Source organism: Paramormyrops kingsleyae, chromosome 6, assembly GCF_048594095.1.
Source record: "Paramormyrops kingsleyae isolate MSU_618 chromosome 6, PKINGS_0.4, whole genome shotgun sequence".
NCBI classification, from domain to species: domain Eukaryota; kingdom Metazoa; phylum Chordata; class Actinopteri; order Osteoglossiformes; family Mormyridae; genus Paramormyrops; species Paramormyrops kingsleyae.
Window position 1 is genome coordinate 1112825 of NC_132802.1, and position 26291 is coordinate 1139115.

The 26291-nt window shown below is 46.7% G+C and overlaps 1 protein-coding gene across 3 annotated transcripts; it reads left to right on the forward strand.

Moving 5' to 3' along the window:
* Positions 1-25856, forward strand: mical1 (microtubule associated monooxygenase, calponin and LIM domain containing 1). 3 transcript variants are annotated; one of them, XM_023793562.2, is made up of 25 exons: positions 1-449; positions 4341-4415; positions 4607-4897; positions 5548-5755; positions 7896-8018; positions 8613-8708; positions 8989-9144; positions 9570-9670; positions 12050-12307; positions 12393-12508; positions 12951-13077; positions 13257-13332; positions 14041-14188; positions 15877-16070; positions 17412-17518; positions 18152-18214; positions 19655-19835; positions 20759-20850; positions 21013-21976; positions 22593-22738; positions 23070-23180; positions 23343-23436; positions 23716-23800; positions 23955-24028; positions 24123-25856. In XM_023793562.2, exons 3-25 carry the CDS (start codon positions 4640-4642, stop codon positions 24320-24322), a joined length of 3978 nt encoding a protein of 1325 aa, XP_023649330.2. In that variant the 5' UTR covers positions 1-449; positions 4341-4415; positions 4607-4639; the 3' UTR covers positions 24323-25856. The 3 variants fall into 3 exon arrangements, with proteins under 3 accessions (XP_023649330.2, XP_072569409.1, XP_072569408.1); XM_072713308.1 differs by having other exon boundaries at positions 19658-19835; XM_072713307.1 differs by lacking the exon at positions 4341-4415.
* Positions 25857-26291: the final 435 nt, after the last annotated feature.

Below are 26291 nucleotides of genomic sequence, written 5' to 3' on the forward strand. Positions count from 1 at the left end.
TCAACATTGTATAAAAACTGACGCGGCACAAATCCGTACACCAGCTTAATGATTACCATTGCAGTGATATTAAACTGTTTAAATCGCGTATGAAAAGTAATCAGACAGTCGAATTTCGTAGCTTTGTAAAAACTATTACGAAGGTAGGCGCTGCCACGAAGGCACATGGTTCGCATTTCTTCGGTGCAGTTCCTGGTGCTAAGCTGCGGTGGGCGGTGACAAACCAGTTACTTAAAGAGCCAGTTAATCGCGGCTGCAGTTCCTATTTTGGCATTTTATTGCGTGGAGACAGCGTCAAGTCCATAGCTGCGCCTTCAAACTACGACCACCTGAGCCACAAGGAGTAGCATATGCCGCACGGATTTGAGGATATATTAGGAAGTGCGGCTGACATGACATCTCGTATTTGAGGACCTAAATCCGTAGTACACAGCGATCATCGGCAAGAGGTAATTGGCTCTTGTGTTCCGCCTAACTCGCCGAAATCGCTGATCACTGTTGTGTGCAAATGGACTAAATATACACTTATTTGCTGATCGGGGTGACTTTGACATTGAGATGTCATAAATGGAAATGTATATGTTAAAATATGCCCGTCTTCATTTTCACTTCATTGTGCTTCTGATTTCAGACTTTTTTTTCCAATCAGCGTGATTAGGTTTATAATGATATGTAATAGTTTACAAGGTGCTGACTGGAATTTTCAGAACGTGTACTGTACGTGTTTAAGCGCTACTACTTTTCTGAATAGTACGTGTGAACATGCGCGCGAATTTACATTAAAAATACACCGTACGGGCAAAACACCGGTCGGAAAAGGTCAATTACTAACCATTGTCGAATGACATACCTGTACATATGCCAATAATGGAGCTAATGGGCTTACATTAAATTACCAAAAGTGAACCGTTGTTGTAAACTGAACTTGGCAGCACCCGAGTAAGAAAGTGTCCAAGTCGTCTTTATAGCAATCATATTTATTGTTATAAAACCCAAAATAAAACTGAAATACTTTAGCTGTTTCTTAACGTATTCCAGATATGATTGTCAGTATCTACTGTTGTGTTCATTTTTTTTTTGGTTTCCCAGAAATGTGACAGGAAGCTTATTGAGGTCTTGAGGGTCCTCCCCAAACACACGCTTACACCTCCGTTTAACTAGGGTTCCTAATCAGGTTGTCAGTAATATCACACATCAAGACCATAACTTTGACACTTAAGTGAGATGTGCTTCTGTTGCACAAGGGGACTGTTTTACAAAGGAGCAGAGCCCATCTTTTATGACATCCCCACGCATGACCATGTGCGACAGGTACTCGTTAATGCAAAGTTAATTCTGCCTAAATTCTTGATGTAGTTGATCATTTTTAATGACATTAACAGTTCTAGTGTAGAATGAAATTCAGTTGCTGGTAAACACTGTATACACTGCAGTTCTTCCTCTCTGCCAAAGCTTGAGTTTGATTTGTATACTCAGCTACAAAAACCATCTAGAAAGACACAAGTCATCCACTGTGCTGTGCACTTTCTCTTTCTTTCCTTATTCTCCGTCTTGCTGATACATGTGCTTTTTCTAAGCCGAAGATCTACTGAGTGAGCTTGTTTCGAGCTGCACTCTTATGCTTCAGAGCATGATTCTGCACATCAGGCTGTGACGAAAGCAGTGTTTTCCGGCCAGAGGGAGGTGTTTGGTCACTAAAGTTTTGGTGTTTTGCTCAATAAAGGAACTCCAGCAATGCAGGGGTGATAGTATTGGCCTATTTGGTTTAACAGAAAAAATGTGTAGTTTGCACAGTTTGCACCATGCAATAAAAATTCTTGTTGATAAATGAAAGTGAATTAGAATGAGATCAGACAGAAAATAAATGACAGGAAAGTGAACTTTAGATGTATTCCAGCAGAAATATTTAACATATAATAGTGTTTGCACAAAAAATATGCCAACCTTCTGTTGCCTGCACTGTCCTGTTCTTAAATGCTTGTTAAATATTTAGCTTTGCATCTTAAAGCCATAAATGTTCTTTAAGCGGCTGGCGGGTGGCTTAGCAGGCCAAGTCTTTGTGTATGTGATCAGAAGATCACCGGTTCAAGCCTCAGCAGACCTGCTGCTTGTTGTTCCAGGAGCGCCGCACGTTGTCTGATCCTGCACTGTGACCCCCCCCCCCCCCCCCCAGGCTATGATGGGGGTCAGCAAAAATAGGAATTCCAATGTACATGCTCTTCTGCTAATAGTAAATAAACGCTTTACTAAAAGATCATTTGATAGAATAAAATAGAGATTTTGAAAATAGAAAGGCTCTTGAACTTCCCTACATCATATCTTTACTGTGCATTTTCGAGTTGGGGGGGGCTACTGCTTACTACGTCCCCTTTTTAAGCGATGGTGGATATTGCAGGTCAGACTATACCCGAGTCTCCTGTGTTTGCAGTGAGTGCTTGTGACTCAGATGAACGAGCCTGCGTGGATGAACTTGGCCCCCAGGTCCTGCTCCCAGCCAGGAAGCTTCTACAGCAGTTTTTTATTGCTGTAACTTCATATCCTGTTGTGTTGTGCATCCTTGTAAAGCAGCATGTGTATTTAAACAGCATCGCAAAAGATCTGAAATGTGTGGTTGTTGAACTGTTACTGTGTCACGCCGTTGCCCTGGGCTGATTCTTCTTCCTGTTCACTGCTGTTTTCTGTGTGGAATCCATTATTTCACCTTTGAGGGTTAGCATCTGTTAAGGTTGGGCTGTTTTCTGAATGCCCGGCCAAGACGGTGAGAAGGGCAGTAATCGTCGTGACCATTTCCTACACGCCCACCCTTATCTTTATTTACCCCTTGGCCCAAGAAGACTGTCACACTTCCTGCTTTGGCAAATCGCTCGACTCTGTGTAGCTGTGAGCCCGCCCCCCAGCTGTGGGGGTGTAGTGAGGGTTTGGCAGTTAATAGCATGGAGATTTTGAAAATCTTCATAAAATTTGGAAGATGCATGAAATGTATAGAAGAAGCAGGTGTGCAAAGAAGTGATGGACTAGTGCAGTGCTTGTCACTTGGAAATACGAATAAAAGGAATTGATATCTAGAAGCCTTCCAGATAACAGCACTTAGAGATATGTTTCTGCTGTCCTTGCTGTTGGCTTTTAATCAAACATCTACTTACAGTAATTAAGGCCATCTGTGCATGTGTGCATACATGCATGTAAATGTAAAGATCAATACATATATGCAGTATTTATATTTCTATTGCGATATTTCCAGGTGTTCAGCTGGGTGGGGGGGGGGGGAGCTGAGTGCCTGCAGGAAGCAACATGAGCTCTGCCCCCCCCAACCACAACATGTCAAGACATGCAATGGAGCCTTTTTTTAAGGAAGCTTCAGTGTCGGATTTCTCAACCAGCCTTGCGGCCCAGTAATGTAACGCTGGGGGTCTGGTGTCTCCTGGTGTCCACCAGGCCCATTTCCTGTAGCCTTTTTTCTTCCCCTGGTGTCTTCATGCATCTACCTGGCTACATGCCTAGTGCTTGGTATCCACAGTACTGTCTCCCAGCTGGACTGAATGGGTCACCCAAGGAGGGGCCAGAGCCCCAGATCTTCCTCTGTGTAGCTACACTGTGATGCAGTCAGTGACAGGCAGCTGGCTGGCACACTATTCCAGTGAGACGGGTCAGAAACCTGTGATAGTCAGCGACAGGCAGCTGGCTTGCTGGGCTCAACTCCACCCTGGGCTCAACTCCGCAGAGAACCAGTAGATGCTGATTATTTTAAAGTCCCACTTCAGTATTAAAATATACACAGATAATTGTGTGTCTGGGTGGGTGGGCAGACAGAGCTGCCTTTGCTTTGGTATTATGATGGAATCAAAGGTCAAACAAATATTCTATCCATCTTCTAAATATTCATCCTGGTCAAGGTTGTTGGGGGCCCAGGACACAAGACTGGGGTACACCGTGGGTAAACAAAAATTACCATTAAAAACAGTGTGTGTGCGTGTGCGCGCACGTGTGTGTGTTTTTTTTCCTCCAGTATTTCAGACGCAAATTTGGATTAATTTGTTCTTTACTTGATGGCTGTACTGTTAATGTCATTTAAACATTCATTGCTTATATACATAATGTTGGAGTTTCCCTTCTGCATGCTGACCACTGGCGACGCTCTAAGACTACAAGGGAAGGTCCACCTCCTCTAAAATGTTACGAAAAATTTTGTCCAGTGTGCATTGTTGTATTTACATTTCTATTACAAAGAGTGTGCCAGCTTCATGGGTAATTCATTCCGAATCAGATATAATTTCTCACAGGTCGTCTAATGCGTTTTTTTTTTTTTTTTTCCTCCCTCATGCATGACATTCCTGTGGCAGCACGATCAAAAAGTTTAGCTTCACTACTTTCGGTGCGACAAGGCTAGACGTTTATTTGACATCCGTCATTTCCTGGTAAGCTCAGCGCTACTGATGTTAACTCTGCTAAATGCCACAGTTTTGCAAATTCTATCTTCCTGCATCTAGAACTCTGTTAACAAAGCGCATGGGTTTCAGTTATAGCTAATAATGTAGCGATTTGAATAGCGATTTTGTGAATTTTTTTTTTTAATTAATTTTTTTTTGCCCCCCTTTTCGCCTCTCAGCGAACCACACTCCTGGTATCTGCTCTGGCCGAAATGGTGGACATTGATGGTCGACACCCGTCCCATGCGGCGTTCGACTGCTTCCTCAAGGCCCAGACCTGCAAGGATGTTTTGGGGAGCTTCTCTACACTCTGTCGCCACCTGGAAATAGATGCCCAGGATCACTGGAGCTTCTACCCCAAACTGAAGGAAAGACTCAACTACTGGAAGGCCAAGGCACTGTGGGCCAAGCTAGACAAGCGGTCGGCACATGCAGACTATGGGCAGGGCCAAGTATGCAAGGGGAACAAGGTAAGACCTGTCACATCCTGCCTGCAAAGTCAGTGTCCGTAGCTGCATTGGCAGACCAAGGTTTAGTTTCCACCAACCAGTGGAGTACTTTGTGAACATGACACTTTATACTCAGCTGGTTGGTTAAAGCAAAATCAAAACTAGGCAGCTACCAGCAGAACAACCTAGATGGAGAGAGACCACAAAATCACGCGATAGCTCTGCCCTCTGGCCCCGCCCCTCACACGATAGCTCTGCCCTCTGGCCCCGCCCCTCACACGATAGCTCTGCCCTCTGGCCCCGCCCCACACGCGATGGTGCCGCCCTCTGGCCCCGCCCCACACACAATAACTCCGCCCTCTGGCCCCGCCCCACACGTGATGGCGCCGCCCTCTGGCCCCGGCCGGCAAACGTTAGCGTTGTTAAATTATGATTGATCCTTTTCCACCTAAAAAAATGATCACACTGCTAGTGAACGCATCTCCCCTTTCATGTTTTTCTTCATGCTAAAGAAATTGCAAGTGCCCGCTTGGTGCCGTGTGTGGGGGGGGGGCAATGGATGACCATATTGTTCATCCCAATCTTTTTAAATATATTGCATATAATTTTTATACTTTTAGACACTGCCCAAACCTAGTGTCCACCAGCTTGATGTGATTAATGTGTTCCAGTGCCTCGTTCTGGGTGCCGGTCCCTGTGGTCTGCGAACCGCCATTGAGCTGTCCCTGCTGGGGGCCAAGGTGGTCTTACTGGAGAAGAGGGAGACCTTCTCCCGCAACAACGTACTGCACCTGTGGCCGTACACCATCCACGACCTGCGTGGGCTCGCAGCCAAGAAGTTCTATGGCAGGTTCTGCTCCGGCTCCCTGGACCACATCAGTGAGTTTCAGGCCCAGTGCCAGCTCTGCGCCGTTTCTACTGCAGGAAACTCAGATCTCAAAAGATGTAAGAACTTGTTTCTCTAGGACAGTGGTTCTCAACCGTTTAATTTTTTATTTTTTTTTTTTACCAAGGAAACGATTAAGGCCCCACTGCACAGGTTATGTTATGGTGTCTGTTATGTGTTCTGCAATGATTGCCGATGTTGAATCTCTCGTGGTTCCCTGTGCCTGATCTTCCTCGCTCCCTCTCTCACTTTCCCTCTCTGCTTTCCCCATGTCTGTGTCTGCCCACATTCCCCTGCACTCCCTAGACAGACCATTTGACTGGTCGACCTCGCTACTGCGTCCTTTGCTTAACACATCTGTTTCTCTTGTACTCCGTACCTGAATCCCCTGTTTCAGTCAGGCTGTGTTATAATGACTCAGAAATCAGAATCCCGGCAGCCATTAAAAGTCTGCTTAGTAACTGAAAGACCCTCATAGTTATTGGCCTTCGATAAAACATTTTAACAACTAAATGAAGCAAGTTACAATGCTTCCTCGCCTTTCCCCTATATCAGCTTCCCCATGAGACATCTCTAACTGAATGCTTTGATTTTTGGCTGTGAATTCTGGGATTCTGTGTAATGTCATGTCTGAAACTCTTGCACTGGAAGGAATACTATTGGTTTCTATTAAGTATTTAATAAAGCCATTATTTTAATGCCCGATAAAAGTATGTTGATATAAACGTATGGTTGGACAGAATAGATCAAACAGAACATTTTATTGTCCAGTTAAACCTTTTATATAGCCACAGTGAACATAACTTAAAATAAAATACTGTCATGCCCTGATTGTGCCGATCCTCCTGTGTGCCACGCCCCCTCATCTACCCTGTGTGGAATCCCGTGTTACCAGCTGTTTCGGAGTCATGTTCATTGCTGTTTAAGTCCAGGTTAGAGTATATTTGCCCAGTCTGGTCATTAACATCTTGACGTTGCTGTGTGTTACCTGAGTGTGTGATCCCTTAATAAATCCCTCATTTACCCAACTCCTTTTGCCTGCTTCCCTGCTCCGCATATGACAAATACAACTTAAAAATAAATATACATTGCAATAAATAAAACTTGTGCTAAATAATTATCACCAACAAAAGACCTTTGTTTCACACGTTTAAATGAACTTTTCTACATCACCAACGTAAAACAAAGAGAATGTGATTGGTGGTTCGTTCTGTTCGACATGTTTATTAGCTGCACGTGCAAAGCTGCGTATCGGCTCTGTATCTAAAAACCTTTAAATTGACCTAAATTATATTGGACAGACTTTTATGGATTGTTTAAGAATAAGAACAGTGTGACATTTGTTAGTTTAGCAAAAACACCAAAAGCGTTGTCCACGCCGCCTAATTTAATTTGCGTTACCTGACATCGCACGTCCTGCCATGTGACTATTGCATGTGCATACATCGCGATGATGATGCCGAAACGATATATCATCAGCTCTATATTTTTTCCTCTATGTATGTGACATGCACAATAAAAGTTTAATAAGTTTTGCAACACAATGAAAGCCTTTCAACTGGAAAGAAAATGTGACATGTATCTTGATCATTTTCAATATCATCTGATATGAAATTTATCGCGAAAACTAACAAAACGACTGTTTTGGCGTGACATTGTAGTTCAGTATGAAATTATGTTTTAAGTTTAACCTATGACTTTTTTTGCTTCTCTCGTGATTATTTAACATAAAGGACCTGTTGTGCTTTGAAAGCAACACACAAAATTAGCCAGGAGCTACAGAAGTATCAGGTGGAGACCGATCAGGGACTTGTAACCAGGGCCCAGGCTCCGGAACTTGGGTGTGAAAGCACCTTGTGAAACAACATGAAGGGGATAAAAGATCTGAAAGGTCCTTTGGTTGCTTACATGATGATCTTTGTCTAATATTGATCTTTTATTTTAGTGTACAGAGTGCTAACTTACAGCTGAAGTTTTATGATTCAATAAGTAGAATGAGTTGTCTATAGATGCCTTACTGGGTCCAGCATAATACAGATAATTGACTAATACATTGAGATCCTGGGTTTTAGGTGAAGCTTGAAATTTTCAATTTTTATTGTTTTTAATGCCTTTTTTTGTGGATGTGTGGAGGTATTCGTCAGCTGCAGCTGATCCTGCTGAAGGTGGCGCTGTTGCTGGGAGTGGATATCTACACCGGGGTGGAGTTCAAGGGCCTCAAAGATCCGCAAGTGAATGACATGGGGGTCACAACAGGTGTGCTACAGCTGCTGTGGATTTCTTACTTATCTGTCCATCCATTCTTATTAACCCAGTCGGGGGGGGGGGGGGGGGTGAGCATATGGCAGGCTAGGGCCCATTGGCTGGGGCGCCAGCACTTCACAAGGGATTTGCAGATGGATTTTCATACTTTATGGGTAATTAGGGTATTGCTGGTCAGTTGAAGTGCCTCTATTTTGGACTGTGGGAATATAGGGAACCACATTGTTGGGTCGTAAAGGATGTAGTGCTTGCAGTAGCTATACTGGCAGATTGTTGAGTAGTCATCCTTCTGCTTAGCAAAGATGACACTGAACAATTGGATACCTAACTACGGCATTCAGCACTTACAGTGCTTTGGTACCAGCCCGTTTCTGGTTTCCTTAACCACTACGGAGTCATATCTGGAGTTTTATCCAAAAATGGAAAAAGCAATAATATTGTTAATATGATGGCAAGTACGGGAAGTTTAGTCATAGTCACAGGTGACTCTCAAACAAGTCTCATAAGTGCTCATAAGTAATGCTTGTGGAGTGAGAGAATGCCAGTTTAATGGTGTGACGATGTCGCTCTTTCTGCCGATGCCTGAAGGATGGAGGGCGGAGCTGCGGCCAGAGACTCATCCAGTTAAATCTTTCCAGTTTGATGTGTTTATCTCCGCTGGAGGGGGGAACTTTGTTCCTAATGGTGAGTATGCACATGTGTGCACGCAGGCACGTCAGTGTGCACGTCCGCTCCCTTCCTGCAGATGTCTGTGTTAAGAAGGCGAGATCCTGTGAGATTCTGTGTGGCTTTCAGTTGATGCGTCTTGTGCCTTTAATTCTGTGGTCACTGGTCACTTTCAGGGTGCTGGCCTTTGATGTGGAGTTGAGTGTCTGCTTGTTCTCATGGTGTAACCATGCAGCCGCACTAGGTCACTGTGTTACGGGGCTGTTCTGTCGTCACGCTGCGGTCACATGTTTCGCAGGGTTCCGCAGAAAGGAGCTGCGGGGGAAGCTGGCCATCGGCATCACGGCTAACTTCGTCAACCGCCACACGGCTGTTGAGACTCAGGTGGCGGAGATCAGTGGTGTGGCTCGCATCTACAACCAGAAGTTCTTCAAGGACCTTCAAAATGAGACTGGTTAGACTGGAGGGTGGGAGGGGGGAACCTGCTCAAATAGCATTACCTGCATAATGCATCACTGTTAACCTTTAAAGCCGTTAGCGGTGGGTGGAGGGCAGGAAATTGGGGAGGGTCAGAGCTGACTGTTCTGAAAGGCCGGGGAGCGGTGGGGGCCTGGGGAGCGGTGGGGGCCGGCTGAGGGCGGTTGGGGGCCTGGGGAGCGGTGGGGGCCGGCTGAGGGCAGTGGGGGCCAGCTCGCTTTCACACTGTGATATTAGTATGTAGGATACAGCTACAGCTCCTGCCCAGGTTCCTTAACGATCTTTTATTAATCATAAATAACTTTTAAATTCTATGTTCTGAGTGAATGTCAGTAATACTGGCAGTATGTAAGTGGAGAGAGAACCCTTGAAAGAGACTGACCCCCCCCACCACCACCCCAGGCATTGATCTGGAGAATATCGTCTACTACAAAGATGACACCCATTACTTCGTCATGACTGCCAAGAAGAAAAGCCTGGTCAAGAAGGGGGTCCTCAAGCAGGTGAGGATGTCACTGCATCTGCAACAAAGTGGTCCTCAAGCAGGTGAGGATTTCACTGCATCTGCAACAAGGGGGTCCTCAAGCAGGTGAGGATGTCACTGCATCTGCAACAAAGTGGTCCTCAAGCAGGTGAGGATTTCACTGCATCTGCAACAAGGGGGTCCTCAAGCAGGTGAGGATGTCACTGCATCTGCAACAAGGGGGTCCTCAAGCAGGTGAGGATGTCACTGCATCTGCAACAAGGGGGTCCTCAAGCAGGTGAGGATGTCACTGCATCTGCAACAAGGGGGTCCTCAAGCAGGTGAGGATATCATTGCATCTGCAGGCCTATCAGGCCTTTTTCCAGTCTTTCCGGTCTTTGGCCAGTATTCCACTGCAGAATGCTTCGGGTTTTGCGCGGACCGGTTGGGTAAGTTCCAAAATAAACGACATATTTTCAGCTTAATTAACAACCCCTCACATTTGCGCATTCGATGTGCTGGCAAACCGTTAATTTTTTTTGTATGCCGTAAACTAGTTTGCTGACATCAAAATGTTGGGAACCCTTAAGTTAGGGGACTGGTGTATGTAGACTGGCGGCTAGTGAAATCTTTTTTTTTTTTTTCTTAATCTGAAATTCATCAGTATTGGCATGTATCAGGGCCACAGTAAAATCCATCCATCCATCCATCCATCCATCAATGTTGCATTATTACTTAACCAGTACAGGGGGGGCCTGGGTGGGTCATCAGTCCATCACACGGCATGCCACAGCAACAGCGTGAGTGTAATTGATAGTGTAATTATCATTTGAAATCAGTGTTCAGTTAAGAATGTCTGTCTTTTTGATCTCAGACAGTAATCTGAGAGCGAAACGTTTCTCCACAGCAGAATTCTTAACATAATTGTCAGCAACCGTGTGAATAACTTTGTGCTGATGGCACCATAAAATTGGCCCTTTTTATGAACCATAATCTGATTCTCTGTTAGGTTGCTAATCTTTAGTCATCAGTCATTAAAACTTCCTCTAATTCAGGACAAACTTGCCTGGTTAGAAAATCTGCATGACTGACCTTCTGTTCTATAAAACTCTGCTCAGTTTACCATACACTTAGGGGACTGTAGAGTTACTAGTTAAGCTACATGACATCACTGTCGATGGTCTGAGGAAACACACGGAAAAGCCTGGAGACTCCATGTTCAAAACCAGGGCAGGAACCTAACTGGGTGGGGGCATGAGGTTATTCAGAGCTGCCTCCCACCCCCAGGGCTTATTTATGATGGTTACCTTCTGTTTACATAAGTACCTTGCAGCAGGTTTTACACAAAACATTTAGTTTGGCAACAATAAAATGATGAGCAGGTGGAAGACGGGCGGACGGCAAGGAGAACGATCTGATAGGCCTGTGTTCAGAGAAGAATGTCAATGCTTAGGAAGTGGGGGTTGGGAAATCTACATACACGGTCCCTGGAAAGAGGCCCCCTGTGGACGTAGTGAGGGTGTTGCAGCACTAATGACATACAGGAGAGAAGCTATGCAGACTGGACTCGTAACACGGCGGGTGACGTGTATTTGTACTCGCATGCAGGTAGAATTTGTGTTGCCTTTTCAAGTGGTTTTCCTTTTCCTGATTACATTATGCCTGCCTCATTAATCTTGCTGGTCTGGTTCACTGTCAAGCGAAATGCCGCTTGTTTGCCTGAAAACAGGAGGCTGACTTTCAGGCCTAGTGCATCGGTGTGCTGCCAACACAGTATAGAAAGCTCTACATAAATGTATCAGAAGTCCGTTTATGAAGTGTACCTTCCAAGGAATGGATCGTTTCTGATCATTTCTGCTAAAATGCTGGCAGTACTGTCCCTCTCCACGCTGTTTGAAGTTCTCCTGTTTCAGAGGACTCTTGGGTTTGCTGGTTTTCTTGGTGCTGCTTCAGAAGTATGGCTGAGGCAGTAAGTTCGTGTTTGTACATGCCTACACCAGGTGTGTGTGTGTGTGTGTGTGTGTGTGTGTGTTTTGTCATTCTCACTAATGTGAAACTTATTCCACACAGCAGACATTTCTAACTGTTTAGTACGTGGGTGTGCAAAACAATACGGGCACCATTTTAAAGGGAATTATCAGCGGTAAATTTCGCCTAATCTTTAACCATTTGCTGATGGCTCATTGCTGCTGTATTGCCAATACAGTCGGTGCATCTCTAGCTCAAACCCAGGTGTGAGAACTCTTCAGCCAGTCAGTTCTCTAATTAGTAAACCAATTAGTGACAGTTACACTGAACCCACACAACTAAGGGCCCTTTCTGTTCTGCCCACCCCTATTGTAAACTGTAGGTAATGCGATATCAGACCGTTCTTCTTGAAGAAAAGCCTTGAAGTCAGCCTTTCCCGCATCTCCCGCAGGACCACGGTAGTGTGGACGAGCTCCTCTCGCCGGCCAACGTGGACCAGGATGCCCTGCTACACTACGCCCACGACGCTGCCTACTTCTCCACCAGCCACCACCTCCCGGATATGGAGTTTGCCCGCAACCATCGCGGCTGCCCCGACGTGGCCATGTTCGACTTCACATGCATGTACCGGGCTGAGAACGCCTCCATGGTTAAAGAGCGACTGGGGAGGAGGTTGCTGGTGGGCCTGGTGGGGGACTGCCTGGTGGAGGTGAGGCAGGCCGGCGTGCCGCGGTGCCAGGCCACATGCTGACGGTGGGCAGCACTGACATGCTGTCTGCTCCCGACGCCCACAGCCCTTCTGGCCTTTGGGAACCGGCATCGCCCGTGGCTTTCTGGCCGCCTTTGATGCCGCCTGGATGGTGAGGCGCTGGGGGATGGGTGATGACCCTCTGGACGTCATAGCTGAACGGTAACTAACCCCTCTGCTTTATCTAGAGCAGGGGTGTCAAACTCCAGTTTGCCGGAGCCCTGTGTAGCTTAGTTCTTTCCCTGTTCCACCACAAATGATTCAGCTCAAGAGCTGTGTGGTAATTGGCACAAGGAGTTGAATCAGGTGTGTTAAATGAGGGTGAACCAAAAACTGTGCAGGGCTCCGGCCCCCCAGGACTGGAGTTTGACACCCCTGATCTAGAGAGAGCCAGTCGAGTATCCCTCTAGGGGCTGGTCAAGGATTTCTGGCTGTCTTTGAATGTATAAACGGCATCAATTACGAGAATGTGCGTGGTCAGCGTAGCTAAGAAAATAATTAGTGCGACCAATCTTGAAGCATGTTGGTGACATTGCTGTCTGTGCATCTAGGCCGAATTAGCTAACGGCTGCATTTTTATCTGCTATTCTTTCAATACAAAAAGCGAAAGTGTCTATCAGCTGCTGTCGCAGACTACACCTGAAAACACCAGCAAGAATTATGGGTCCTACAGCCTTAACCCCAAGACACGGTACCCCAATATCAACCTGAAAGCCATCAAGACCGGCCAGGTCAGCCGATAGGCAGTCGCTGGTTCTGACAAGCTTGCAGTGCTTTGGGTTTGATCCATTTCCTGTAGGCCATGTTAGAACTTTAACTGTGTTGGATTTTGAAGATCATATTGTCAAATGAACAGCGACCTTCACTTTGCCATGGTAACGTGGGGCATTCTCTCTGCACTGGTGCCCAGGTACAGCACCTGTATGATTCTGGGGACCCGACAGACACCCAAACATCCAGCAAGAGACAGACGGGCAAGGGGACAGGTGAGTGTCAAGGTCAGTCTTTAGCATAGTCAAAAGCAACCCAGCCTAATCAGTTCAGCTTTAATTTACACTATATGGCCAAAGTATGTGGACATCCTAATAATTATATGAATTACTTGAGACACACATTTATTAATTGAACGTACAGCGATGTAATCTTAAAGCACTCAGCGGCCGTACAGAGAAGGTTAGTGATCTTCAGTTTGGAATCATCATGAGATCTTTCCGACAAGACGGCTCATCATATTTCCGCCCTGCTAGAGCTGCCCTGGTCAGTCACAGATCCTATAGTGGATTATGGGCTGTCAGGGAGCAAGTTCAGCTGTGATGTGCTGAGCCAGACAAGCTGACAGGAAGCATTAATACCCAAGCTGAGTCTCATTAGCAGTGTTCTTACGCCTAATGGAACGTCTTCCCACAGGGACGCAGCCTATTAGCCGCAGGCCGCTAACCAGCTTCAGGTTAATAGCCTTGCTTTCGAATCGGGATGCTGGAGAAGCCGCTTTCCAGATACCTTTGGCCATATAGTGCCATATACAAATTATAGCCAGCACAGCATCTGTGTTAAATATAATGTTGTTTTACCTGTTAAATAAATGAGATGAATATTTATATGGATTTTAAGCATAACTGATATTTATAATAAGAGGTATTATATGGGTCTTGGGGCATCTACCCAACGTCCACCGTGTTTGGCGTTCGCTGCAGATTCGCCGGGCAGCTGCCAGTTTCTCCTGAGATGGTGCCAGCAGCATACAGCTGGCTACCAGCGGGTGCGAGTCACAGACCTGGCAGAGTCCTGGCGCTCCGGCCTGGCGCTCTGCGCCCTCATCCACCGCTTTCGGCCGCACCTCATGTGAGTGTGAGCCGCACCTCTCCGCACCCCTCCTGCTTCCTGTAAGCTGTACCTCTTCATGTCAAACTTTGTGCCACGTCCCTTTTTTTTTCCACCAGCCACATCCTGTCCCCTGGCTAGTCAGTGTTCTCTGTACGCGATTCAGCTCGGGATTGCCGCTGTGCGTCACTGCTGCTCATTGTCCAACTTGACCATCGGGGCATTGCTGTACACCAAGGGATTACCTCCATCCTCCCCCAAATCACACGCAGTCAAATGTGTCAAACCGAAAAATCCCAGGTTTGTTAGGCCTGAGAGATCAAGCTTTATTTGAATAAAATGGTATTTAAAAAAATATTTTGGAAATATATATAGCTGCCGTTAAGTCATGTAACACGCGTCTCCACATTTTCGTTTTTCCCCAGTGGCTCTGTCACTAATCTTAGAATCTGCCACTAGGGGCAGACTTCAGTAAATTAATTGTACTAGCCAAAATGGCTGAAACTAGGCCGCAGGGAAATAATGTGTCAATCAGAGGAATGCAGCAATAGAGTAACCCCCCGAAATGTAAAAGCACAGGGAAAGTGTTAATTGTAGGGATCCTCCAGTACTCAGTTAATAAATAGCATTGATTTGAGAAATACCATCAAAATACCACACTAACGTTTGACTGTATGAAAAATTAAATAGTGCCCAGTCACAGTGAGGCGTAGCCCAGGGTTTAAACTATTTTATGCACATAATCCTATTAGTTTAATTTTCATACTACAATTTAGATTTTATTTTTTATTTTTTTTTTTTTTGTGGTTTGTTGCTGGCGTTTCATTGTGTTATGATATATTGCACAGGTGTCAAACTCCAGTCCTGGGGGGCCGGAGCCCTGCACATTTTTGGGTTTCCCCCCATTTAACACACCTGATTCAGCTCCTTGTGCAAATTACCACACAGCTCTTTAGCTGAATCATTTGTGGTGGAACAGGGAAAGAACTAAGCAACACAGGGCTCCGGCCCCCAGGACTGCAGTGAACTAAGCTACACAGGGCTCCGGCCCCCCAGGACTGGAGTGAACTAAGCTACACAGGGCTCCGGCCCCCCAGGACTGCAGTGAACTAAGCTACACAGGGCTCCGGCCCCCCAGGACTGCAGTGAACTAAGCTACACAGGGCTCCGGCCCCCCAGGACTGCAGTTTGACACCCCTGATATATTGTCTCCTCGATATATTGTCTTCTCTCTTAAGATGGTAGCAGGTTATCGTGATGGGTTCCTCCATCACGGGCAGTTACACACAACGGGATTAGGCTGCTTTTGTCGTGTAATTGTAATTAATATTATTAGAATTTTTTCAGGAGGGAATATAAAAAAAAAAAAAAAAAAAAAAAAAAAAAAAGAATTTTTTCAAGTGATACATCTGTTATAAAAATTCAAATGCCTTTTTAAAAGCAGTTTATCGATACCTTCGGCTTTATGTCAGCGGTAAGTGAACAGGAATCATTGTTTTCTTTGACCTTGTATCGATTTCGCTGTGAGACACGTCTTCAGCATTCCGCTGCTCTGTCCCTCTGCCTGTCCCTCTGCCTGTCCCTGCTGTATGAAGGAATGGAGACGAGCTCGTTATCATGCCTGCTTTTCCCCTTCAGATGTTCCTTATAGCGCTTACAGACCAGTGTCTCTTGCTCTTGGTCTTTTACCGTTTAACCTCTCGTTTCAGTGACTTCTCTTCGCTTGTGGGGTCTGATGCCGTGTGTAACAACCAGCTGGCTTTCGACGTGGCGGAGGAGGAGCTGGGCATTTCTCCCATCATGTCGGGCACGGACATGGCGGCTCCAGGCCAGCCCGACAAGCTCTCTATGGTCCTCTACCTCACCCAATTCTACAACGTTTTCACTGAGGCGCCCCCTACAGGTGGGCCCACAGCACTACATTCATCTCTGGTTCAGAAGCATCCCTGTTTCACTGGCTTCTTGCTAGTTTTAATAGTGGGTTTGTTTCCTTGTCATTTAGCCTTTAAATTTGAGATTTGTGATTTTTCTAGCCACTCATCTAAACCTACCACTGGTGGTATTTATTTCATGAATCAAATCAAATGATGTATAAATTAAATGATGGATAATAAATATGGATCATTTATTCCAATTCCTCATTGCAGATCCACTGTTCATTTTTGGGGGATATTCAGACAGTAGGAAAGTTGAACACACTGATGAGTATAATTTAGTCATATAACTAGGTGACTAATGACTATAGATTTTTTTCAGTGCATCTCGCTCTTCCAGTTCATACATTGCAGCAATGATTTCCTGTGGAGGCTGAGCTTCCCGTCTCCTTAGTGACAGTCACAGGGCTTTCTGTATTACTCCCAGAATCATCGCTTTATATTCACGGTTTCTAAAGGGTCTTAATTTGATCAGGTGACTGAACCACAAAGCCATGTCTTCAGTTATCTGTTAAATGTGTGGGGGTCCCACTCGCCCTACCAGTTCCACTGAGAGTGAGCTGTGTAGCTGTCACTTTAAGGTTGCTACCCATAATGCTCGTTGGTGGAATGCTCCTGGACTTCGCTGCTTACAGCTGCAGTGGCTGCCGAGACTGGCAGGGCTGGAGAGGAAATGGCTCGTTAATTTGCGCCACAGGACTGTTGTTCGGTCCTGCTTGTAGCTGCGAATGTGGAATTTGCACTGTGTTCCTGCTTGAGAGGAAGGGATTCTGCAGGAGCTGGCCAAAAATAAGGTATTAATGGCTGAACAGGGATTATGTGGGGGGGGGTGCTTTATGCATAGGGCTCGCTGGCGGTCAGTTGTGGGGGTGGGCGTTTGCTCCAGGCAGGGCTCGCCTGACGGGCTGACCCAGGGCTGTGGGTTATGGCGTCTTTCATGTCTGTACCTTGATCAGCCTTGGGTGGGTGGGTGGGTGGGGGGGTGGTGGTGGCGGGGGGGGGGGGGGGGGTAATCCAGTAATCCATGTTCCAGAAAAAAGGCAGTGTAAGCTTTGATGCTTGGGAGAGAGGCTGGGCAGCATTAGCCTGTGAGTGGGCGAGGGTGCAGGAGGGAGCGAGATGGGGAGGAGGTGGTGGGGAGGTGGGGAGGAGGTGCAGCGGCATCCGCAGGCTGCCATGGAGGTTTCCTAAGGTGCAGGATACATGGGGACTCGGTATTTCCACCAGCGACAATGTCCCCCGCCCCCCCCAATGCTGGTCTGAAATGTTTAAGGGGCATGAGCAAACTTCATCTCCTTCTCGCTCCCCAGATTGTGTGGAGGTGCCGGGTTCGACCGCATCGCTGTCCCGCTCCAGCGTTCGGTCAGTGACTCTGTTCCTGAGCAAACTGAAGCGCAGCACCGCGCAGAGACAGAAGGTAAGCCCCCATGTGGCCTAGAGCCCCTCCTGACAGCCTCACTGGGGAGGGCAGGACGGACCCGTCTCTGCCATCATGCTGGGAACACAACTGATTAGATGAGGATTCTGGTGTAAAACATGCGGATCGCAAGGCCCAGGGATGAGCTCCCGTGCCCTGGACCTAGGAGCCACTGTCCGGACATAAATCAAATGTCAGTCGCTTTCGACTTTTCCATCATGGTGAAAATCCCTCTGCAGCACACAGACACCCCTCCCCGTATTCATGATGGTGGGATGGTACGTTATTCAACTAGAATGAGCTGAATATCTGATATCTAACGTGTCAGGGAGACGTTCATCAATAATGTGTTTCTGTACGTCTGCCTGTCAGTGGTAAGTGAGCAAGAATCATCATATGGAACAATGTTGTGGTTTTTTTTTTTACCTTAAGTGAAATTGATACGCTGTCAGTAGCCAGTCGCTTCGCTTTGTTCCTGACGGTCTTCGCTTTTCTTCTGTGAAAACAGCTTGTTATTGTGTGTTGTTTGCATTTCTAAATGCCGAGGTAAATTTATTTCAGTGCCGCTGCCCCCCAGGCAATTAATGGGACATATGACTTTGTGTTTTATTTTTTTCCTTATCTTTCATGTAGCGGAGACTGTCTGTAGAACAGGCATCAAAGGAGGGAAACATGGGGGGAGAAGAGGAGGATGGTGTGAGTATTTATACGCCGTCCGCCGTGTGCTGGGTCTGTGCCGGCAGCAGCAGCAAAGCCGCATTCTGAGCTGCGGGCTCGTCTGCGGGCTCGTCTGCGGGGCGTCTGCGGGCTCGTCTGCGGGGCGTCTGCGGGGCGTCTGCGGGCTCGTCTGCGGGGCGTCTGCGGGCTCGTCTGCGGGGCGTCTGCGGGCTCGTCTGCGGGCTCGTCTGCGGGGCGTCTGCGGGGCGTCTGCGGGCTCGTCTGCGGGGCGTCTGCGGGGCGTCTGCGGGCTCGTCAGCGGTGAAGCCAGAGCTGACTGCAGGCTTCTGTGTAACTGCTGAGATAAACACACCTTCAGTGCCTCTGCTCAGCAGGAAGCTGCTTTCTTGGCGTTAGGGAACCTGCGACTGATTACGCATAGAAATGTGTGGTGATCCCTCTCAAATCATTGAGGAAAAGAGATTTTACATGTTGGATGTAAGCCAGCTTGAAACTGGATGTGGATGAAAGCATGTTGCAGCAGAAGTGAAGCATGGCTGGTGAAGATCAGGCTTCATGAAGGCTGCTGGTTCGATATGGACATTAATGGACGTTTCTGGACGTCTTTCCAGGTTGCATCGCCCCAGGTTGGGGATGTTATACCGCAATGTACTTGGATACTGGGCCAGAGCAGCGGGGTAATTGTTCAACTTCTGTCTGAGTAGAGATGCCAAATGTAGATAAGATGTTCCAGCTGGTAGCGGGAATTAACCAGGCATTTGCATGCGCTCCAAAATATCATGTGGATGACTGAGAGTCATCGACCTGCGATCACATGGGCGCCTCCCTGCAGCAGCCCTGCCAGTGGTTACTGACTCATGCACACAGGAGATTTTCATGCCGTGCGTCGCTTTTAAATCTGGGCTGAGGTGGCAAGTAGTTCATCGCTTTTGCAGGTGGTTTGCTGGGTCAGTACTGTATCAGGATTTTTATTTTTTATAAGGGTGTCAGCGGAAGTATTTTTAGTGACAGTTGAAGCTTGTCATTTGAAATTTTCACCACATTCACTGAAATCATAAAGGCTCCTATGCTGTGTGGTACTCAGTGCTCAACTAGGGAAGTACTCTGTGGTACTCGGTGGTACTTGCTCAACTAGGGAAGTACTCTGTGGTACTCGGTGGTACTCAGTGCTCAACTAGGGAAGTACTCTGTGGTACTCTGTGGTACTCAGTGCTCAACTAGGGAAGTACTCTGTGGTACTCGGTGGTCCATTACTGAAGTACTCATATTGACGCCTGATGCTCCAGCTGCTAGGCTGCTTTTGGCACAGCTCTAATAGCTCAAGTAGAGCATTGCGCTAACAATGCAGAGGTCGTGGGTTCGAGGAAGCACACACAAACTGTAAGCCTTCCCTGTACTGTAAGTTGCTTTGGATTAATGGCTAATAATGTACAAGTTGATTTTGTATCTCTCTTCTAGCAGCCGCCATCCCCCCTGCTGACCCCAAGCAGCAGCGACTTGTGCTACTTTTGTGGGCAGCGGGTCTACATCCTGGAGCGGGTCAGCACAGAGGGCAAATTCTTCCACCGCAGCTGCTTCACCTGTAACCAGTGCGGCGCTACCTTGCGGCTGGGAGATTATGTCTTCAGTGAGGACACAGGTGAGGGGCGCTGTGCTGCCACAGGGCGAGTGTCTCAGCATCATGCCTGACAAAGGGCCTGATGCAGGAGACGTACTAGACGTAGGTGGGAGAACAAAAGCTGATCTGTGCTGGATGACAGCACTATCATCATCATCATCATCATCATAGGACTGTAAAATCAACCAAGCCAAAGGAAACTTCATGATAATGTCTGGTTAAAGATTCATAATGTAGGTAGGACTTCACATGAAATGTGCTTTGATTGTGCTTCTGTTTCCCGTAACGGCTCTCAGTGCAGGGCTGTGGGGAGTCTATAGCCCAGGACTCCTCAAACTTCTTAGTCAAAGGTCTGCATTACATTTTTGTTAAAAGTCAGTTGTCCAGAACAATTTTCAATAACAAAACAGCATTTCATGACCTTTGATAAAAACATCAATATACAACAAAAACAGGAACTTTTTCACGGCCACTGATCGTTTTGACAATGTCATTGTGGGGATAGGGGTGTGTGTGTGTGTGTGTGTGTGTGTGTGGGGATTATGACAAGTTGTAATGTATGATATATCGGCTGGGCTAACTCACGGTTTGGTCTGGACTTTGAAAGCCCCTGCTATACACGCCCCGGGCCGGTGTGTCCATCGCGGGGCGGGGGGACTCCCTAACATGCACGCACTCCCTAACATACCCTGACGTGTACACTAAGGGAACTGAGAAACATTAGTGAAGCAGATGAGACACTCAGGCAGAGAACATGCAAAAATAAACCTGCAAAGGAATTGAACCCACAGCCCTGTAGCTGTAAGGCCACAGTAGCATCCACTGAGCCACCCTGTTGTGTCTTAATATCTTTACACCTTATAGAAAAAATGCTGTTTGGGTTGCTGTGTGTGCAGAGAACTTGTCTTACTTTTAGCTTGTTTTCTGTTTGCTGCTTCTACTAGGAAAGTTCTGCTGTGCTCAGCATTCCGAAGAGTTACCACTTACAAACGGGGAAGAATGTGTCCAGCACCTCCAACCTGAACCAGCTCACCAGGTTACATTTAAATAACTGTGATAACAAGGCAGAAGAGAAAAGTTCTTTGTAAAAATTAGCAGAAGTGTTTTTGGTTGCTGTGAGTGGTTCATGTGCTGTTTTTCTTTCCTCCTTTTTCTTAAAAACCTGCAAAATATTCAACATGTTCCGGGTGTCACAAAGGATCACATTAGGACTTTGGCGGAGCCCTCGGAGTCGAATGGAGGCCACGTTCTGCCCCAGTTCTGCTCAGGGCTACTAAAGGAGGACCAGAGCTCCGGTTCTTTGATAGCGGAGGATCAGGAGCGACCCACAGGCTTGACTGTTGAGCTTCAGAACTGGGACGTTAGCAATGCAGCTGCTTCTAAGGAGCAGCCATATTCATCTCCAGCTCAGTACCCGGTAGTAACACGCTCTGATCCAGAGGCTGATCTCAGGCCCAACCAAGTAATGGAACATGGCAAGACCACAAGTGAACCGACGGATCCCACTGTGATCTTGCCCTGCCTCTCGGGGGAGGGGCACCCCCAGGCGGGACTCCCAATTCCAGCCGCCCGCTCCTTGTACCTGTCCTTTCCGGTCGGGGTAAATGCTGATAAGGGCCCCTGCGATGCCACACCTGCCCTTCCTCCAGTGCCCAAGCCACGCGCTCGTCTCCTAAAAACACCCGAAGCCGCTGTTCTGATCTCCTCTGAGGACCAGGAGGGTAACGAGAAGCAGGAGCCGAAGGAGGATGTAGAGGGGGAGGTGATGAGAGGCTTGGCGGCCGCAGACCAGTGTTCCAAAGCAGCCCTGCGTAAGCTGCAGCTGAGCGCAGAGGAGCGCAGCCAGCTCTCCAGTTCCATCTTTGGAAAGGACTCCGACTCTGAGGTCCTGGCGCCAGCCCTTCCCACGTCCCCGAAACCTCCACGGACTCTGCTAGAGCCCGAGGATCAGGGGGGCACCTGGGCTAACAGCCTGACAGACTGCATCCGCCAGCAGAAGCACCGCAGGTCATTCCGCCGGAAAGATGAGCTGGCGGCCAAGGTGCAGGCCCAGGCGTCCAATCCCAAGGCACGCTCCAAGTTCTCCCCCTGGAACCTCTCCTCACCTCGGCTTGTCAGAGACCACAGATTTCTGAATCTTGGTGTCTACAAAGGGGGAACAGGTAAGCAGTAATGGGACCAGCCTAAAATGACCCTGGCGATCCCGTGCTCATGTGCAGTCACCCTTCTGTATCTATGGGGAATCGGCTCTAGGACCAAAATCCACAGATGCTCAAGTCCCTTATATAAAATGCCATAGTATTTGCATATAACCTATGCACATCCTCCTGTGTACTTTAAATCATTTCTGGATTACTTATAATACCTGATGCAATGTAAATGCTACATAAATAGTCGTGATACTATTGTTTATTGAATAATGACAACAAAAAAAGTCTGTACATGTTCAGTACTGACACGACTATCATAGTCCATATAGAAATTTATACATAGGAAATATAGAAATATATAAGGAAAAGATATAGAAAGCACACACATAGCACATGGCATATTTTAGTTTGACTTTTCGGGACTATCTGGAAATTTTGTTTTGATCTGTGGTTGGCTGAATCTGCAGCTGCAGAAGCCATGGACATGGGGGGGCAGCTCGTTTGTGCTCGGTCTGCTGTCATTGTGGTTCTTAGGCATAAGTGAGTGATCTTGTATGTCCTGCATATACGCTCTTCGTAGCTGAATCGTTGACGACAAGCTGCTTAATTCTCCTCTTCTTTTGAAAAGGAGCAACATCACCTCCTGTCATCAAGTTACCAGATGTGGATGACGATGATGCCAATGAAGATGAGGAAGAGGAGGATGATGATGATGGGGAGGAGAACGAAAGCACTTTTTGCAACAGTGATGTCATGCATCCGTCTGATTGGAAGGTACAGAGTACTGGGCTGATGAAGGCCTGAAATTGGGCCAAATACCATCTCGAATTGGATGGCCAGGGTAGCAGAATTGTCTTACACTTCATTCAAATCCGACACCTGCTCTTTGACTGTGTAGTTTGCGTGTTTTTTTCTAGGTAATTTCTTTTCCTCCCGTTGTCCCAAAACAGATGAAATGGTGTCTTTAAATTGCCCAGAGTTTTATTGCCTTCCTGTAGTGAATGTGCCTTATTAGACTTTGAGTGCATAATAGTCTGATCTATACTGAGTCATTCCAAAGCATCTTTACCCATGTGATTCTACTCCCTTCCATGTCCATGTGAAGATGGTCTCTGCTGTGCCAGTAACTGAGCAGCAGAAGGTTGAGCTTCAAAGGATGAGGACCATCGAGCGCCAGGCGAAGCTTTATGAAATACAGCGCTTCCACAAAGCTCAGGTTAGCCTGCCATCTCCTCACTGCCAAACTGGACAGTGTGTTCATTTAAAAAGGGGCTTAGGCACGTTGACTGTATTGGGAAAGTAGCAAGTGGCAGACATGTCTGCTTTCAGTTGTCCTCAAACGTAATCAGCTGACAGAAAGGTTCATGCGGTTCCACAGTCCATTCAGAGGCGCCTGGAGGAGATCGAGGTGACTTTCAAAGAGCTGGAGGAGAAGGGAGTGGTTTTGGAACGAGCACTTAGGGAAGAGGCAGGTGAGAGATTGCCGTCAAAAGCACGCTGAGAAACGTCTGTTAATTGATTGCACTTTCATAGAAAGCTTTGAGTTGTATACACAGAAAATTAAGCTTTCTATGTACCTTTATCTGAAATAAATGGGTGTAACTCTCCAATTCCAAGAGCCAGTTAATTTATGCCAGGGTTATATAAAAGATGTTAATGTAACATGAGCGCAGGATTGTTAACCAACAAGAATTCAAGAAAATCAACCAAGATTGCGGCCACTGGACTTTTTTCTCAATTTCATGCCACAGGTTCCTCAGAAATGATCAATCAGTGGATTGAGCTGGTGCACCAAAAAAACGCTCTGGTGTCTGAGGAGTCCGACCTCATGGTGGCGTAAGTTTCCAACAGATACGCCTTCCGTAGATTAAACTCCACCTTGCATAGTTCTACTCTGCTGGGACTCTGTTTGCAGCATGAGTGTGTATGTGGTGTTGGTGTGTCCCGGTGCTCAGCGTCCACCTTCTATCCCTCGCACTGCATCTTCCAGCTCACGGCAACTGGAGCTGGAAGACAAGCAGAGCAGGCTGGATGCGGAGCTTCGAAGATACCTGGAGGTGGACGGTATGGCGCTTATTTGCTACAAGTTCGCATGTAGTGAAAGTGGGCCGGTTAAAGCTAAGCGGCTCCTTTGCTGCGTGTCTGTGCTCGTAAACAGAGTCCAAGAAAACAGCCGAGCAGCGGGAGAAGGAGGAGCGAGTGCTGCAGGAGATGCTGGAGGTGGTGAACATGAGAAACTCACTAGTGGCCTTTCTGGAGGAGCAGCGGCTGAAGGAGGCCAGCGAGCAGCTGCAGGGAGTGTCCATCGTGGAGCCAAAGAGGGCGGAGACGGGGGCGGCCCAGGTGCACTGGGCCTGAGCTGGCGTGCAGACACACCCTGTTTCTACAGCAACGCATGGTGATACAGCCGCTCAAAATGTGCAGAGAAGGGAATCGGCACCAATACCGTCACGTAAACACACACCGACGTGTTTCAGCACACATGCACAATCACACACCCGCCACCCAGGGCTGCACGATTTAAGGTACAGTATCAATCACTATTTTTTTTTGCACAGCATTAAGATTGCGATTTTTCCTTTCGTGATTCTTAAGCAAGATAGTTTTTCTATTATTTTTATTTTATTGATATATTATTGTATTTTTTTGCATTACATATTCCTTATGAAGATGGAAATGGTGAAAAAGGAAATGTTTACTGTGATGCAGCGGATCTCCCAGCTAATGCAAAAATGAAATAATCTGTGTCAAGTAAAAAAATAAGATCTCATAGGGGCAATTTATAAACATTGTCGTGCAGCCCTAGTACCGCATCTCTCAGGTCAGATGCACAACAGCAAGCACTGCGCACACGCACACGCACACGCACACGCACACACACACACAAACACACACACACACACACACACTCTCTCTCAGGGTGTCATAGAGACTAAATCTGGTCCTACTGGCTAAGTGCAGCCCCATAATGTTCTTGGATGCCCAATCATACGTCACTAGTCTTGCGTTGCCATTAACCCCAATCCTGAATTCATCATGATGCTGCAGTGATTGGGCCAGATCAGGAGGGCTTTCTGCTGCTGTGCCCCCCTCCCGCAGCCCCCACATCACCTCCTGTTCGGCTTCCGTGCGTAAACATCCTGCTATAAGAACATAAGCCACAGAAGCAGTGCTGAGGAGAAAGTGCTCCAGGCTGTGGTCCAATCAGGAGGCTCTCTCTGCCTGTGACTGTGCAAAGAGGGGACTGCATTCAGCAAGAGAAAGGACGCCCTCTGCTGGCCATATTACCCGTCACTGGAGTGAAAATGGCCTTCTGGTTATGCCAGCATGCACTGCCTCGTCAAGCGTTGTGGTAATAAGTATTACAGTTATGCCAACTGTGACTGCTGTTATTGCTGCTGTTACTGCGTTTGTCATTAATGCCGTCTTTATTATTGAGTTGATCCTTTTTATTTCATTAAATATGAACTGGAGTGTAAGTTAACATGTAACTGTACGTTACATTCCCTTGTGGAGTTCAGATGAATTTGTGTGTGCGTTAGTGCGAGTAACACTTACTCAGGGCTAAATAAAAGAGCTTAGTGCACCTGACAGTCACGGCAGAACCATATTTCATGTGGTATTTAATTCAGAAGACCAAAACAGGAGATGACAGTTTACGGTAGTATGGTTACTTTTTTAACATATAAAATTCAACAAACTATTAAATATTTTATTGCACCCTGTTTATAACCAATGTGCATCTCCTATGTACAATATGTGCAGATTTAAGTGTATCACAATCTGAAATCTTTGTCTAATATTGTCTGTTTCTGAGGATTATCTTTATTCGTTGTCGTAGCGCTGCTGCTGGGACAGTACTTTAAAATCTTAATAAACTGTAAATTTTTAATGTTTGGAGTTATTTAATGTCAAGGTAGACGTGCGGGTCATTTAGTTTGTTTTTTTTTTATTTCCAAAAGTATTTTTCTTAGTCCATCCTATTCCCCAATTGGCCACTAGGTGGCACCTTGAGCCTACACAAGTCCAAGTAGACAGTTCAGAATGCCTTTAGTGTCATTGTACAGGTAGCAGGTACCAGTTGTAAAATTCTGGTCTGCGCATATATATCTGGCTGATTTAGGAGATTTCACCTACGTCTGGGCCATTAATCAAAGTCTAATATCAATTACAATTTTGACTTCCAGTGAATAACAAAGTAGAGCAGCCCTAGTCCGCCACGACTACCTAAGCACGCTGCCAACTTTTCAGTCGCTGGGACAGGATGTTCAGCGTCACTGCATCATTTTTTCAAAGCAGCGGAGGCAGTTGCCGTTTCACTTCCAAG